This window comes from Coregonus lavaretus (genome assembly GCF_964263955.1).
Source record: "Coregonus lavaretus genome assembly, contig: HAP1_SCAFFOLD_227, whole genome shotgun sequence".
NCBI classification, from domain to species: Eukaryota; Metazoa; Chordata; class Actinopteri; order Salmoniformes; family Salmonidae; genus Coregonus; species Coregonus lavaretus.
The window spans coordinates 260001-276971 of NW_028157256.1; the positions used below are offsets into that span (position 1 = coordinate 260001).

General features: G+C 45.0%; 1 protein-coding gene across 1 annotated transcript in view; it reads right to left on the minus strand.

The window, feature by feature from the left end:
* LOC311125632 (cryptochrome-2-like) overlaps positions 1-16971 on the minus strand; it is a gene marked incomplete at both ends in the record, with an annotated part of 24469 nt that overhangs the window by 2899 nt on the left and 4599 nt on the right. The window contains 5 exons of the mRNA XM_084199665.1: positions 657-797; positions 1311-1399; positions 1547-1731; positions 9963-10105; positions 14315-14423. Coding sequence (XP_084055791.1) covers positions 657-797; positions 1311-1399; positions 1547-1731; positions 9963-10105; positions 14315-14423 — 667 coding nt within the window. The remainder of the gene's footprint in view (positions 1-656; positions 798-1310; positions 1400-1546; positions 1732-9962; positions 10106-14314; positions 14424-16971) is intronic.

The following is a 16971-nucleotide window of genomic DNA, read 5'->3' on the forward strand; positions in this document are numbered from 1 at the left end:
CTCTAGGAACAGCAGAGCTCTAGGAACAGCAGAGCTCTAGGAACAGCAGAGCAGCAGAGATCTAGGAACAGCAGAGCTCTAGGAACAGCAGAGCTCTAGGAACAGCAGAGCAGCAGAGATCTAGGAACAGCAGAGCAGCAGAGATCTAGGAACAGCAGAGCTTCAGGAACAGCAGAGAAGCAGAGATCTAGTAACAGCAGAGCTCTAGTAACAGCAGAGCTCTAGTAACAGCAGAGCAGCAGAGCTCTAGGAACAGCAGAGCAGCAGAGATCTAGGAACAGCAGAGATCTAGGAACAGCAGAGCAGCAGAGATCTAGGAACAGCAGAGCAGCAGAGATCTAGGAACAGCAGAGCAGCAGAGATCTAGGAAAAGCAGAGCTTCAGGAACAGCAGAGAAGCAGAGATCTAGTAACAGCAGAGCTCTAGTAACAGCAGAGCTCTAGTAACAGCAGAGCAGCAGAGCTCTATGAACAGCAGAGCAGCAGAGATCTAGGAACAGCAGAGCAGCAGAGATCTAGGAACAGCAGAGCAGCAGAGATCTAGGAACAGCAGAGCAGCAGAGATCTAGGGAACAGCAGAGATCTAGGGAACAGCAGAGATCTAGGGAAGAGCAGAGCAGCAGATCTCTAGGAACAGCAGAGATCTAGGGAACTCACCATCACGTAGAGCTCTCTGAGTCTGTAGTAGAGGGTTCTACAGGAGAGGCAGCCAAAACGGAGGTAGGGACTCAGGCCTGTGGGACTGGCCATCAGGGAAGACACACTGATTCTCGGACGCTCCAAGTTCACCATCCAGCCCTAGGGACCGAGCAAAGAATCATGGGTAATGTAGTCATCAGCAATAGGTGTTAGTTGTAGGATATTGAGTTTAGCTCCAGTGGTCTGGATAGATGTATGAATGTTAGAACAGCATTGATGGTTTTTGTTTGATGTTTTGTATGGTAGGGTTCATAGGTCACCCACAATAAAGATGAACATGAGGTTGAACTTGACGTAGGGCAGACATTCACATTGGGAGTGCCAAAGAGGGAAGAACTTATTCCACAGGCTCTTCTAGAATTCTAAGTGAGGCGGTGGAACATCCATCAGCGTATTGATCAGTTAGGTCCACACGTGACTAGTCATGATTGCAAATTAGCGATCACACTATGTAGGTCTACTAAAACATACTGTAGGTTGATCACTAGGCAAAGTACTTGAATAAGCATCCACACTAACATTATCTTCAGTGTTTGTGATGGAGGTGGCCAGGGAGTCCTGGCCGGCCGGTCACTATGCCAGGCCTGGATACACCCAGATCAGGTGACTCACCTTTTGGTCCATGTGATAGTTCAGTCTCTCCAGTGCCTCAGTCTCCCCGCCCCTCCACGCAGCAGGACCCAAGCCGTGAGTCTTAAAACCTGCCCGATATTTTTTGTTGTTGTCAAATTCATTCCTTCATTCACAATTAAATCCACTTATCACTATCAGACCATGATGAGAGATACCAACACATACACACCCCAGGCAGGCGCGCACACACACACACACACACACGAGTGCCTCACCTAGTTCCTCGAGGGAGGGCACTCTGTAACGCTCGTCGTGATTGGCAGCGACGCATGTCTGGCAGCAGTCCATCTGTTGCCGGGTGACAGTGGGGAGGGGCTTCTTGGGCAGCTCCAGCCGCTGGACGACGGCCTGGAAGCGCTTGAAGGTCAACGGGGGCATGTTGTTGTTCATCTCAATGATCCTAGAACAGTGAAACCACAGGTGTTCACTAACCAGGTCGTATTCATTAGCTACCAAATGGAAGAAAATGGACTGAAACAGGGAGGGACTACCTAAACTTTCCATTGCACAAGTTTTGCTACAGTATTTGGCTACGGTGTGCTTTAATTAATACGATCCTACAGTAGTTCGGCTAGGAATAATAATTTGATAATCAGTTGCAAATTGATGAAGTATTGTCTGCTCTGTGGCAGAGCCAATGGGTAGCCTGTATAGCAAACCACCAATCATGTGAGGTACTGCTTCATTACGCTGAGCTGCTGATGTAACTTTTTCAAAGCAAAGCCCTCGTCTGGATTAGATTTTTTTCATCAGTTTTGAACAAAAGGCCACATCCTGGATTCATAAGAAGGGGAGAGACCAGAGTCTGTTCCTGTGAGGAGAGGGAGAGACCAGAGTCTGTTCCTGTAAGGAGAGGGAGAGGCCAGAGTCTGTTCCTGTAAGGAGAGGGAGAGACCAGAGTCTGTTCCTGTAAGGAGAGGGAGAGACCAGAGTCTGTTCCTATAAGGAGAGGGAGAGACCAGAGTCTGTTCCTATAAGGAGAGGGAGAGACCAGAGTCTGTTCCTGTAAGGAGCGGGAGAGACCAGAGTCTGTTCCTGTAAGGAGAGGGATAGACCAGAGTCTGTTCCTGTAAGGAGAGGGAGAGACCAGAGTCTGTTCCTGTAAGGAGAGGGAGAGACCAGAGTCTGTTCCTGTAAGGAGTGGGAGAGACCAGAGTCTGTTCCTGTAAGGAGAGGGAGAGACCAGAGTCTGTTCCTATAAGGAGAGGGATAGACCAGAGTCTGTTCCTATAAGGAGAGGGATAGACCAGAGTCTGTTCCTGTAAGGAGAGGGAGAGACCAGAGTCTGTTCCTGTAAGGAGAGGGAGAGACCAGAGTCTGTTCCTGTAAGGAGAGGGAGAGACCAGAGTCTGTTCCTGTAAGGAGAGGGAGAGACCAGAGTCTGTTCCTGTAAGGAGAGGGAGAGACCAGAGTCTGTTCCTGTAAGGAGAGGGAGAGACCATAGTCTGTTCCTGTAAGGAGAGGGAGAGACCATAGTATGTTCCTATAAGGAGAGGGAGAGACCAGAGTCTGTTCCTGTAAGGAGAGGGATAGACCAGAGTCTGTTCCTATAAGGAGGGGGAGAGACCAGAGTCTGTTCCTATAAGGAGAGGGAGAGACCAGAGTCTGTTCCTATAAGGAGAGGGAGAGACCAGAGTCTGTTCCTGTGAGGAGAGGGAGAGACCAGAGTCTGTTCCTATGAGAAGAGGGAGAGACCAGAGTCTGTTCCTATGAGAAGAGGGAGAGACCAGAGTCTGTTCCTATAAGGAGAGGGAGAGACCAGAGTCTGTTCCTGTAAGGAGAGGGAGAGACCAGAGTCTGTTCCTGTAAGGAGAGGGAGAGACCAGAGTCTGTTCCTGTAAGGAGAGGGATAGACCAGAGTCTGTTCCTATAAGGAGAGGGAGAGACCAGAGTCTGTTCCTGTGAGGAGAGGGAGAGACCAGAGTCTGTTCCTATAAGGAGAGGGAGAGACCAGAGTCTGTTCCTATAAGGAGAGGGAGAGACCAGAGTCTGTTCCTATAAGGAGAGGGAGAGACCAGAGTCTGTTCCTGTAAGGAGAGGGATAGACCAGAGTCTGTTCCTGTAAGGAGAGGGATAGACCAGAGTCTGTTCCTATAAGGAGAGGGAGAGACCAGAGTCTGTTCCTATAAGGAGAGGGAGAGACCAGAGTCTGTTCCTATAAGGAGAGGGAGAGACCAGAGTCTGTTCCTGTAAGGAGAGGGAGAGACCAGAGTATGTTCCTATAAGGAGAGGGAGAGACCAGAGTATGTTCCTGTGAGGAGAGGGAGAGACCAGAGTCTGTTCCTATAAGGAGAGGGAGAGACCAGAGTCTGTTCCTATAAGGAGAGGGAGAGACCAGAGTCTGTTCCTGTAAGGAGAGGGAGAGACCAGAGTCTGTTCCTGTAAGGAGAGGGAGAGACCAGAGTCTGTTCCTGTAAGGAGAGGGATAGACCATAGTCTGTTCCTATAAGGAGAGGGAGAGACCAGAGTCTGTTCCTGTGAGGAGAGGGAGAGACCAGAGTCTGTTCCTATAAGGAGAGGGAGAGACCAGAGTCTGTTCCTGTGAGGAGAGGGAGAGACCAGAGTCTGTTCCTTTGAGGAGAGGGAGAGACCAGAGTCTGTTCCTGTAAGGAGAGGGAGAGACCAGAGTCTGTTCCTATAGGGAGAGGGAGAGACCAGAGTCTGTTCCTGTAAGGAGAGGGATAGACCAGAGTCTGTTCCTATAAGGAGAGGGATAGACCAGAGTCTGTTCCTATAAGGAGAGGGAGAGACCAGAGTCTGTTCCTGTAAGGAGAGGGATAGACCATAGTCTGTTCCTATAAGGAGAGGGAGAGACCAGAGTCTGTTCCTGTGAGGAGAGGGAGAGACCAGAGTCTGTTCCTATAAGGAGAGGGAGAGACCAGAGTCTGTTCCTGTGAGGAGAGGGAGAGACCAGAGTCTGTTCCTATAAGGAGAGGGAGAGACCAGAGTCTGTTCCTGTCTTTCACAGATATAGATTAACAGTTGCTTCATTTTAGGAGTATTTCCTTGCATCTGGCATCTCAGCCCCTGCCACGTCATCAATCCTTCACAGAGCCACAATGGCAGCCAAGGGTTATAATGAAACCCAGAGGGGAACCATTCGTAAACAGACAGTCCTGATCCGAGGACAGGATGTTCGGGGGAGGGAATCAAGCGTGCACACAGACACACGAGAGGGAAACGTTTTCTAACCAACGTGTTGTTTACCTCAGTACAACAGACGCAGCATGTGCTGTGCCAGTGTGTCATCACAGTTAATACCCAAGTCTGCATCACTGAAGGTCACAGTCTTCTAATTAGCCCAGCGGCACGGCTGCAGCAGCAGACTAGCATTTACAAGTCAACATAATTCAGGACATTCAGATTACTAATAGCTGTGCCTGGGACATCTAAAAAGCTTACCTAGAAAATGTAATCCTGGTAATCTATCATAGGTCTTTTGGGGGGACTTGGATGGCTTGTAGGCTTTCTGCAAGGTACGTGATAAATTAGTGATGTTCTTCTGAGACACTAATAGAAATCAACCTTTGAAAAAACAACCGTTTTGAGCAGTGTGTATTTATGAGAGGCTCTGCATGGTCAATCTGACATCTGCATTGGCCGTGCAGTATTTACTGTGATATGGCCTCTGCAGAAGTCAGGGCATTCATATGTATTTACTGTGATATGGCCTCTGCAGAAGTCAGGGCATTCATATGTATTTACTGTGATATGGCCTCTGCACAAGTCAGGGCATTCATATGTATTTACTGTGATATGGCCTCTGCACAAGTCAGGGCATTCATATGTATTTACTGTGATATGGCCTCTGCACAAGTCAGGGCATTCATATGTATTTACTGTGATATGGCCTCTGCAGAAGTCAGGGCATTCATATGTATTTACTGTGATATGGCCTCTGCACAAGTCAGGGCATTCATATGTATTTACTGTGATATGGCCTCTGCAGAAGTCAGGGCATTCATAAGTATTTACTGTGATATGGCCTCTGCAGAAGTCAGGGCATTCATAAGTATTTACTGTGATATGGCCTCTGCAGAAGTCAGGGCATTCGTAGTTTTTGTGCTTCGCCGAGCAGAAAGAAAAAAAAAAAAGAAGAGAAAAACAGACTGAAAGATATTGGGCTATAGTTAGAGTGGGAACACTGTGCACCGCTCTCTCTATCAGGACAGAGCCTCCTTGTCTGGCGCTAGGCCATGGCTGACTGCTGCAGAGCTCCCCTCAGCACATGCTGTGTAGTGTGACGGTGATATCATCTCACAACCAACAGGGGACAGCAAACCCTGGGAGGAAATGATCAGGCGTGAGACTGTAATTGACCGTGTGTGCTTGTTCTGGATCAACAGGTAAGACAAAAAGACATCATGTGGAGGTTGTTGTTTTTTTGCGGGGGGGGGGGTCTCCCTTCAAGTCAAGAGAAGTAAATCTTCCCCTCTCTATCTGTCTTCTCTCATCTAACCTTTTCCCATTTGGGCTGGGAATTGCCAGGGACCTCACAATATTATTACGATACCATATGTATTGGTATTCTCATGATTCTATATGTATTGCGATTCGAATAGTGCGATTTTATGTTCCAAACATATTGCTCACCGTATGTCTGCTGCAGAGAGACTAGAGAGAGCATGAGAAAACTAAAATTGGCTCACCATTTTAGATCGAGAACAAGCGATAGGATGAAAAATACCAGAGTTTTGGCACAGGTACAGCCGACTAGCGCTAGCTAACGCTACCTACAGTAGCAAAGGAAACAATTAAAATATATACATGTACCAGTCAAAAGTTTGGACACACCTAATCATTCAAGGGTTTTTCTTTATTTGTACTATTTTCTACATTGTAGAATATAGTGAAGACATCAAAACTATGAAATAACACATATGGAATCATGTAGTAACCCCCCAAAAAATTTAAACAAATAAAAATTTAAATGTTGATTCTTCAAAGTAGCCACCCTTTGCCTTGATGACATCTCTTGGCATTCTTTCAACCAGCTTCATGAGGAATGCTTTTCCAACAGTCTTGAAGGTGTTCCCACATATGCTGAGCACTTGTTGGCTGCTTTTCCTTCACTCTGCAGTCCAACTCATCCCAAACCATCTCAATTTGGTTGAGGTTGGGTGATTGTGGAGGCCAGGTCATCTGATGCAGCACTCCATCACTCTCCTTCTGGGTAAAATAGCCCTTACACAGCCTGGAGGTGTGTTTTGGGTCATTGTCCTGTTGAAAAACAAATGATAGTCCCACTAAGCCCAAACCAGATGGGATGGCGTATCGCTGCAGAATGCTGTGGTAGCCATGCTGGTTAAGTGTACCTTGAATTCTAAATAAATCACAGACAGTGTCACCAGCAAAGCACCCCCACAATATCACACCTCCTCCTCCATGCTTTACGGTGGGAACCACACATGCGGAGATCATCCGTTCACCTACTCTGCATCTCACCAAGACACAGCGGTTGGAACCAAAAATCTCAAATTTGGACTCATCAGACCAAGCAGATTTCCACCGGTCTAATGTCCATTGCTCGTGTTTCTTGGCCCAAGCAGGTCTCTTCTTCTTATTGGTGTCCTTTAGTAGTAGTTTCTTTGCAGCAATTCGACCATGAATGCCTGATTCACACAGTCTCCTCTGAACAGTTGATGTTGAGATGTGTATGTTACTTGAAGTCTGTGAAGCCTTTATTTGGGCTGTAATCTGAGGTGCAGTTAACTCTAATGAACTTATCCTCTGCAGCAGAGGTAACTCTGGGTCTTCCTTTCCTGTGGCGGTCCTCATGAGAGCCAGTTTCATCATAGCGCTTGATGGTTTTTGTGACTGCACTTGAAGAAACTTCCAAAGTTCTTGAAATGTTCCGTATTGACTGACCTTCATGTCTTAAAGTAATGATGGGCTGTTGTTTCTCTTTGCTTATTTGAGCTGTTCTTGCCATAATATGGACTTAGTCTTTTACCAAATAGGGCTATCTTCTGTATACCCCCACTACCTTGTCACAACACCACCGATTGACTCAAACGCATTAAGAAGGAAAGAAATTACACAAATTAACTTTTAAGAAGGCATTCCATGTGACTACCTCATGAAGCTGGTTGAGAGAATGCCAACAGTGTGCAAAGCTATCATCAAGGCAAAGGGTGGCTACTTTGAAGAATCTAAAATATAAAATGTATTTTGATTTGTTTAACACTTTTTTGGTTACTACATGATTTCATATGTGTTATTTCATAGTTTTGATGTCTTCACTATTATTCTACAATGTAGAAAATAGTAAAAAAACAAAACAAAAAAAACAATGGAATGAGTAGGTGTACAAACTTTTGACTGGTACTGTGTGTATATATATATATATATATATATATATATATATATATATATATATATATATATTTTACTAATCGATACTTTGAGTCAAATATCGATATAATATCTTCCAAAAAGAATAATTGGGATATGTAACCATTGATTTCTACCCCATCACTATTTCCTATCATACTCTTCCTCCTCTCTCATCACTCTCATCACTCCTCCTCCTCCTCCTACACTCTCATCACTCTCCTCCTCTTCCTCTCTCATCACTCTCTCCTCCTCCTTAAATGTTAAACAGATTCACACACATTTAGATAACGACTACCAACAGCATGTGGGATCCTAATTCTTTGAAGAAAAAAATCATCACCAGACCCACTATCAGCCTGAATCTGCCCTCATCACCAGACCCACTATCAGCCTGAATCTGCCCTCATCACCAGACCCACTATCAGCCTGAATCTCCCCTCATCACCAGACCCACTATCAGCCTGAATCTCCTCTCATCACCAGACCCACTATCAGCCTGAATATCCCCTCATCACCAGACCCACTATCAGCCTGAACCTGCCCTCATCACCAGACCCACTATCAGCCTGAATCTCCCCTCATCACCAGACCCACTATCAGCCTGAACCTGCCCTCATCACCAGACCCACTATCAGCCTGAACCTGCCCTCATCACCAGACCCACTATCAGCCTGAATCTTTGAAGAAAAATGCTTCAAGTGAATAGTGACTGGTCTTTACTTTACCAGCAGTCCCTTGTCAGACTTACAACTTAAATGGACTCTTTAATGAGCAAATATTGTCCAATCCAGGTGTGCAAAGCTCTTAAGAGACTTACCCAGAAAGACTCACAGCTGTAATCGCTGCCAAAGGTGATTCTAACATGTATTGACTCAGGGGTATGAATACTTATGTAGATTAGATATTTCTGTATTTCATTTTTCAATCAAATGTGCATTGAAATGTTTAACATGTTGTCACTTTGTCATTATGGGGTATTGTGTGCAGATGGGTGTGAAAAACATTGATTTCATCCATTTTGAATTCAGGCTGTAACAAAACAAAATGTGGAATAAGTCAAGGGGTATGAATACTTTCTGAAGGCACTGTAGATGGCCCTAGTTGAATGTCTGCTGTGCTCAAGCTATTTATCCCACACATGGACACAGCAGCAGTCTACTGGGCTCAGGAACGTAGAGGCTAACCATTCATTTAGGCTAGTCCCCATGCTGGCACAGCAAGGCCATAGACAATGCCTGAATGCCATAAGCCACCCTTTGACAGGACCGTAGGCAGTAGACACAGAGGGTTCCTCACACTCAGGCGCTACACAGCAAACACACACAGTCTAATCAGATGATCTGTGTGCATGTCCTCTCCCAGCCCTGCCTCATATGCCTGTGTCTGAGCAGCAGTGAAGCAATGCCTTCTTATCTTGGACTGGTTTCGCCCTATGAAACACTCCCATTTGCTCTTTCACTTAAAATCGTTGGGGCTGACGGTGAGGCTGATGAGAACCCACGCCCCGTGTCACGTCGCTGACACCGGTTGGACTTGTGTGTCTGGACACGTGTGCCAGTATGCATCTCTGAGAGAAAAATGCCACTCCACTCTGTGCCATCCAGACACTCGTGTCACTGTTTTTTTTAGTCACAATCCACTGGAGACCAAGGCAACAGAGATGTCCATACAAAAGACTGCAAGGATTTTTGCTATCCTGCCTGCAATTCAGACCTTGTCAGCTTGTATCACATCAATAATTTCTCAGTTGAAGGAAAAGCGATACCAGCAGAGATCGGGCATCCAAGAAATTATCCAGTGAGGAGCACAGCTGTGCAAAAAATGTCAAAGTCACTCTATTAGGCCAACTGTTACTTTTGCAAACGCCATTCAAAAGAAGTGAAAAGAGTGAATGAAATGTATTAAAGGCCATTTCTATACATGTAGGCCTCTGTTCTGGATAAATGCTGACCGATATTTGTTAACTGTCCTGCATTTCAAAGTGCCAGACCAATAATGAATATTGATCCGTGTTTATAAACATCAACAACAAAATGGCAGATCTCGTGGGAGGCAAACACCACCACAGACAAACATTCAACTAATATCAGACGAGAGCAACACGGGATTAAGATGCTCCAAAACACTGATCTGAGGTCAGTTTAGCATTCACCTCCAAATGGTTACATTTAAGCTGTGGGGATGGTAAACTGATCCTAGATCTGTGTCCAAAGGGGAACTTCAACCCAGAGCTCTGCCACTAAGCTGGTGGTGAGGTGCTCAGTGGCGGCATGAGGAGATTAAATGAACTCTGACCTGGCCAGTTTGTAAAGCGTGTGGGAGTTCCTGACGCGCGTCTCCAAGCCAAAGTCCTGCGCCATCTTCAGGATGGTGGCGTCGCGCTCCGTCCCATAGGGCTCCGAGTCGTACTCGAAGGTCAGCCGGGTGACATTCCACTCCTGGAGGGGGAAAGTGGGGAGAATTTGGGGGGTGGGAGAGAGTGGGGTCTTAGATCAAAATCTATTTACATTTTGCATATGTTATCGCGAAATGCTTGTTTTTCTAGCTCCAACAGTGCAGTAATTATTGTACTTTTTTTACAATACACACATAATCCAGAAAAATAAAGAAATATCAGAACAAGCAATGTCAGAGACCGGACTATAAATGGACAATAGGTAGTGTGGAGAACAAGTATTCGATAAATTGCCGATTTTGCAGGTTTTCCTACTTACAAAGCATGTAGAGGTCTGTAATTTTTATCATAGGTACACTTCAACTGTGAGAGACGGAATCTAAAACAAAAATCCAGAAAATCACATTGTATGATTTTTAAGTAATTAATTTGCTTTTTATTGCATGACATAAGTATTTGATACATCAGAAAAGCAGAACTTAATATTTGGTACAAAAACCTGTGTTTGCAATTACAGAGATCATACGTTTCCTGTAGGTCTTGACCAGGTTTGCACACACTGCAGCAGGGATTTTGGCCCACTCCTCCATACAGACCTTCTCCAGATCCTTCAGGTTTCAGGGCTGTCGCTGGGCAATATGGACTTTCAGCTCCCTCCAAAGATTTTCTATTGGGTTCAGATCTAGAGACTGGCTAGGCGACTCCAGGACCTTGAGATGCTTCTTACGGAGCCACTCCTTAGTTGCCCTGGCTGTGTGTTTCGGGTCGTTGTCATGCTGGAAGACCCAGCCACGACCCATCTTCAATGCTCTTACTGAGGGAAGGAGGTTGTTGGCCAAGATCTCGCGATACATGGCCCCATCCATCCTCCCCTAAATACGGTGCAGTCGTCCTGTCCCCTTTGCAGAAAAGCATCCCCAAAGAATGATGTTTCCACCTCCATGCTTCACGGTTGGGATGGTGTTCTTGGGGTTGTACTCATCCTTCTTCCTCCAAACACAGCGAGTGGAGTTTAGACCAAAAAGCTCTATTTTTGTCTCATCAGACCACATGACCTTCTCCCATTCCTCCTCTGGATCATGCAGATGGTCATTGGAAAACTTCAGATGGGCCTGGACATGCGCTGGCTTGAGCAGGGGGACCTTGCGTGCGCTGCAGGATTTTAATCCATGACGGCGTAGTGTGTTACTAATGGTTTTCTTTGAGACTGTGGTCCCAGCTCTCTTCAGGTCATTGACCAGGTCCTGCCGTGTAGTTCTGGGCTGATCCTTCACCTTCCTCATGATCATTGATGCCCCTCGAGGTGAGATCTTGCATGGAGCCCCAGACCAAGGGTGATTGACCGTCATCTTGAACTTCTTCCATTTTCTAATAATTGCGCCAACAGTTGTTGCCTTCTCACCAAGCTGCTTGCCTATTGTCCTGTAGCCCATCCCAGCCTTGTGCAGGTCTACAATTTTATCCCTGATGTCCTTACACAGCTCTCTGGTCTTGGCCATTGTGGAGAGGTTGGAGTCTGTTTGATTGAGTGTGTGGACAGGTGTCTTTTACACAGGTAACGAGTTCAAACAGGTGCAGTTAATACAGGTAATGAGTGGAGAACAGGAGGGCTTCTTAAAGAAAAACTAACAGGTCTGTGAGAGCCGGAATTCTTACTGGTTGGTAGGTGATCAAATACTTATGTCATGCAATAAAAAGCAAATTAATTACTTAAAAATCATACAATGTGATTTTCTGGATTTTTGTTTTAGATTCCGTCTCTCACAGTTGAAGTGTACCTATGATAAAAATTACAGACCTTTACATGCTTTGTAAGTAGGAAAACCTGCAAAATTGGCAGTGTAACAAATACTTGTTCTCCCCACTGTACATATAATGATGTGTTTTGTATGAAACATTATTAAAGTGACCAGTGTTCAATGACTAGAATACAGTATATACAGTGGGGCAAAAAGGTATTTAGTCAGCCACCAATTGTGCAAGTTCTCCCACTTAAAAAGATGAGAGAGGCCTGTAATTTTCATCATAGGTACACGTCAACTATGAAAGACAAAATGAGAAAAAAAAATCCAGAAAATCACATTATAGGATTTTTAATGAATTTATTTGCAATGGAAGGAGGTTTTCACTCAAAATCTCACGATACATGGCCCCATTCATTCTTTCCTTTACACGGATCAGTCGTCCTGGTCCCTTTGCAGAAAAACAGCCCCAAAGCATGATGTTTCCACCCCCATGCTTCACAGTAGGTATGGTGTTCTTTGGATGCAACTCAGCATTCTTTGTCCTCCAAACACGACAAGTTGAGTTTTTACCAAATAAAATATTTTGGTTTCATCTGACCATATGACATTCTCCCAATCCTCTTCTGGATCATCCAAATGCACTCTAGCAAACTTCAGACGGGCCTGGACATGTACTGGCTTAAGCAGGGGGACACGTCTTGCACTGCAGGATTTGAGTCCCTGGCGGCGTAGTGTGTTACTGATGGTAGGCTTTGTTACTTTGGTCCCAGCTCTCTGCAGGTCATTCACTAGGTCCCCCCGTGTGGTTCTGATATTTTTGCTCACCGTTCTTGTGATCAATTTGACCCCACGGGGTGAGATCTTGCGTGGAGCCCCAGATCGAGGGAGATTATCAGTGGTCTTGTATGTCTTCCATTTCCTAATAATTGCTCCCACAGTTGATTTCTTCAAACCAAGCTGCTTACCTATTGCAGATTCAGTCTTCCCAGCCTGGTGCAGGTCTACAATTTTGTTTCTGGTGTCCTTTGACAGCTCTTTGGTCTTGGCCATAGTGGAGTTCGGAGTGTGACTGTTTGAGGTTGTGGACAGGTGTCTTTTATACTGATAACAAGTTCAAACAAGTGCCATTAATACAGGTAACGAGTGGAGGACAGAGGAGCCTCTTAAAGAAGAAGTTACAGGTCTGTGAGAGCCAGAAATTTTGCTTGTTTGTAGGTGACCAAATACTTATTTTCCACTATAATTTGCAAATAAATTCATTAAAAATCGTACAATGTGATTTTCTGGATTTTTTTTTCTCAATTTGTCTGTCATAGTTGACGTGTACCTATGATGAAAATTACAGGCCTCTCTCATCTATTTAAGTGGGAGAACTTGCACAATTGGTGGCTGACTAAATACTTTTTTTCCCCACTGTACATATAAAGTGGGTAAAACAGTAAGTGACCAGTGTCCAATGCATCTGTGCATAGGGCAGCAGTCTCTAAGGTGCAGGGTAGAGTGCCCCATGGTAGCTCGCTCTGGATAAGAGCGTCTGCTAAATGACTAAAATGTAAATGTAAATGTAAATGTAGCTGGCTAGAACAGTGACTAAGGCTAGTGGTGACTGTTTAATAGTCTGATGGCCTTGAGATAGAAGTTTCTCAGTCTCTTGGTCTCAGCTTTGATGCACCCGTACACAACAGGAATGAAGTATAGTGTGTGACTCCGTAGACGAGTCGAGGCATCCAGTTACTGGTCTTGCATAATTCATGCCCCTTCAAAACTGGTCGATTACCCTACCTGAATATTCTATGCAAATATGCATTTGAAGACAATACTGGAAAACCAGCTACACTCGGAGGAACATCACCAACATTTAGCCATTCCTTAACCATTGAGTCAGTACCCCTTATCCTGACTACAGCTCACAGCGGTGTCTGTCTGGGTGTCACCGGGTATTGCTTCACAGAAGGCACAAACAACTGCCTTGCGATTGAACCCATTCGGACTGACACGGTTGTGTATCGTATCAACACTAATGGCGTTGCCTAGGTGCACAGTGTGGGCAAGAAACAGTAGGGGGGTGCACATAAACAAAGAGAAAATGTACATGGACTTGCCGCCCTGTGTCCTTTTATTTAGAGTTTAATACCATTGCATCTGGGTGTCATAAGCAATCTGACATATTGAAGTGGTGTGTGAAATCTTTACCACAGCAGTTAGCGAGGCTGAAGCTCAGCGGTCATGTGCAGCGCTGCAAATGTGGAGACGGGTCTGTCTGGGAGTGCTTTTCAGTCTATCTACACTTACCATGTGGTCCTCTGTAGCTCAGCTGGTAGAGCACGGCGCTTGTAACGCCAGGGTAGTGGGTTCGATCCCCGGGACCACCCATACACAAAAATGTATGCACGCATGACTGTAAGTCGCTTTGGATAAAAGCATCTGCTAAATGGCATATTATTTATATTATTATTATAATACCAGATTTGTCATCCTTGCTCATTTGGTCACTCATTTCTTCTCACCTTGAAAAGTATTGGAAAGACGTCTGTGGGCTGGCCTCGTACTACGAAGAGCCTCGAATTTAGTTTCCGGAGGCTCGTGTCGAGGTCCTCCAAGGCTTCCAATAGAAATCTGCATGAGAAGGATAAGGTTACAGATGTTAACTTAACATCAGTGCAGTTATCAGTATGAGAGTTTGTTTCCCACTTACCAATGGACATTTTTATATGTTACGTTCTTCTGTACAGTTAGAATGTTCAGCAATTTGTAGAAGAATGACCTAACATGACATGGGCTAACTCTGTTCTTGCCTACAAAACAAGTGCCTATGTTTTGGTGCTTGTTGTGTTGCTATATTAAAAAGAAGCACATGGACCAAGAAGGCTGTTTTCTGAAGTTGAATTGGTGAAAAATACACAGATATCATTATATATCCCACCAGGGGCAAATCTGGTGTTAGATCAAATCCAGACAGGAAGTATTATTTTAGCAGGTGAACTAAATCATACATTCAATGAGATTGACAGACACATTCATAAAAAAAAGGCACATTTAGGGAGCCTCCAAAGAGGCTGTAAAATGTCATCCCTACAAATATTCTACAGGACACCTGGAGATGACTATTCCCAACTACAAAATACTAGTCCTTTTTATTTTCAAAGTAAGAAAAGCTATTCAAGAATTGACTACATCATTATTTCCAAAAATGCACTCAACAATTTACTTGATAAAAAAATTCATGATAAAAGTTAGAGTGTCTAGTTTGAGAAACAGACGCCTCACAGGTCTTCAACTGGCAGCTTCATTAAATAGTACCCGCAAAACACCATTCTCAACATCAACAGTGAAGAGGCGATTCCGGGATAATGACCTTCTAGGCAGAGTTGCAAAGAAAAAGCCCTATCTCAGACTGGCCAATAAAAAGAAAAGATGAAGATGGGCAAAAGAACACAGACACTGGACAGAGGAAGACTTATGGACAGACGAATCAAAGTTTGTGGTGTTCGGATCACAAAGAAGAACATTTGTGAGACGCAGACCAAATGAAAAGATGCTGGAGTAGTGCTTGATGCCATCTGTCAAGCATGGTGGAGGCAATGTGATGGGAGATGTGTACAGGGTAGAAGGGATATTGAAGAAGGAAGGCTATCACTCCATTTTGCAATGCCATGCCATAACCTGCGGACGGCGCTTGATTGGAGCCAATTTCCTCCTACAACAGGACAATGACCCAAAGCACAGCTCCAAACTATGCAAGAACAATTTAGGGAGGAACAGTCAGCTGGTATTCTGTCTATAATGGAGTGGCCAGCACAGTCACCGGATCTCAACCCTATTGAGCTGTTGTGGGAGCAGCTTGACCTTGCTTGGCACACCTGTATTTGGGAAGTTTCTCCCATTCTTATCTGCAGATCCTTTCAAGCTCTATCAGGTTGGATGGGGAGCGTTGTTGCACAGCTATTTTCAGGTCTCTCCAGAGATGTTTGATCGGGTTCAAGTCTGGGCTCTGGCTGGGCCACTCAAGGACATTCAGAGACTTGTCCAGAAGCCACTCCTGCGTTGTCTTGGCTGTGTGCTTAGGGTCGTTGTCCTGTTGCAAGGTGAACCTTCGCTCCAGTCTGAGGTCCTGAGAGCTCTAGAGCAGGTTTTCATCAAGGATCTCCCTATACTTTGTTCCGTTCATCTTGCCCTCGATCCTGACTAGTCTCCCAGTCCCTGATGTTTAAAAACATCCCCACAGCATGATGCTGCCACCACCATGCTTCACCGTAGGGATGGTGCCAGGTTTCCTCCAAACATGACGCTTGGCATTCAGGATAAAGTGTTCAATCTTGGTTTCATCAGACCAGAGAATCTTGTTTCTCATGGTTTGAGAGTCCTTTAGGTGCCTTTTGGCAAACTCCAAGCGGGCTGTCATGTGCCTTTTACTGAGGAGTGGCTTCCGTCTGGCCACTCTTACATAAAGGCCTGATTGGTGGAGTGCTGCAGAGATGGTTGTCCTTCTGGAAGGTTCTTCCATCTCCACAGAGGAACTCTGGAGCTCTGTCAGAGTGACCATCGGGTTCTTGGTCACCTCCCTGACCAAGGCCCTTCTCCCCAATTGCTCAGTTTGCCCCAGCAGCCAGCTCTAGGATGAGTCTTGGTGGTTCCAAACTTCTTCCATTTAAGAATGATGGAGGCCACTGTGTTCTTGGGGACCTTCAATGCTGCAAAAATTTTTTGGTACCCTTGCCAAGAGCTGTGCCTCGACACAATCCTGTCTCGAACCTCTACGGACAATTCCTTCGACCTCATGGCTTGGTTTTTGCTCTGACATGCACTGTCAACTGTGGGACCTTATATAGACAGGGGTGTGCCTTTCCAAATCATGTCCAATCAATTGAATTTACCACAGGTGAACTCCAAACAAGTTGTAGAAACATTTCAAGGATGATCAAAGGAAACAGAATGCACCTGAGCTCAATTTCGAGTCTCAAAGCAAAGGGTCTGAATACTTACGTAAATAAGGTATTTCTGTTTTTTATTTTTAATAAATTTGCAAAGATTTCTATAAACCTGTTTTCGCTTTGTTGTTATGGGGTATTGTGTGTAGATTGCTAGGGATTTCTTTTTATTTAATCCATTTTAGAATAAGGCTGTAACGTAACATGTGGAAAAAGTCAAGGGGTCTGAATACTTT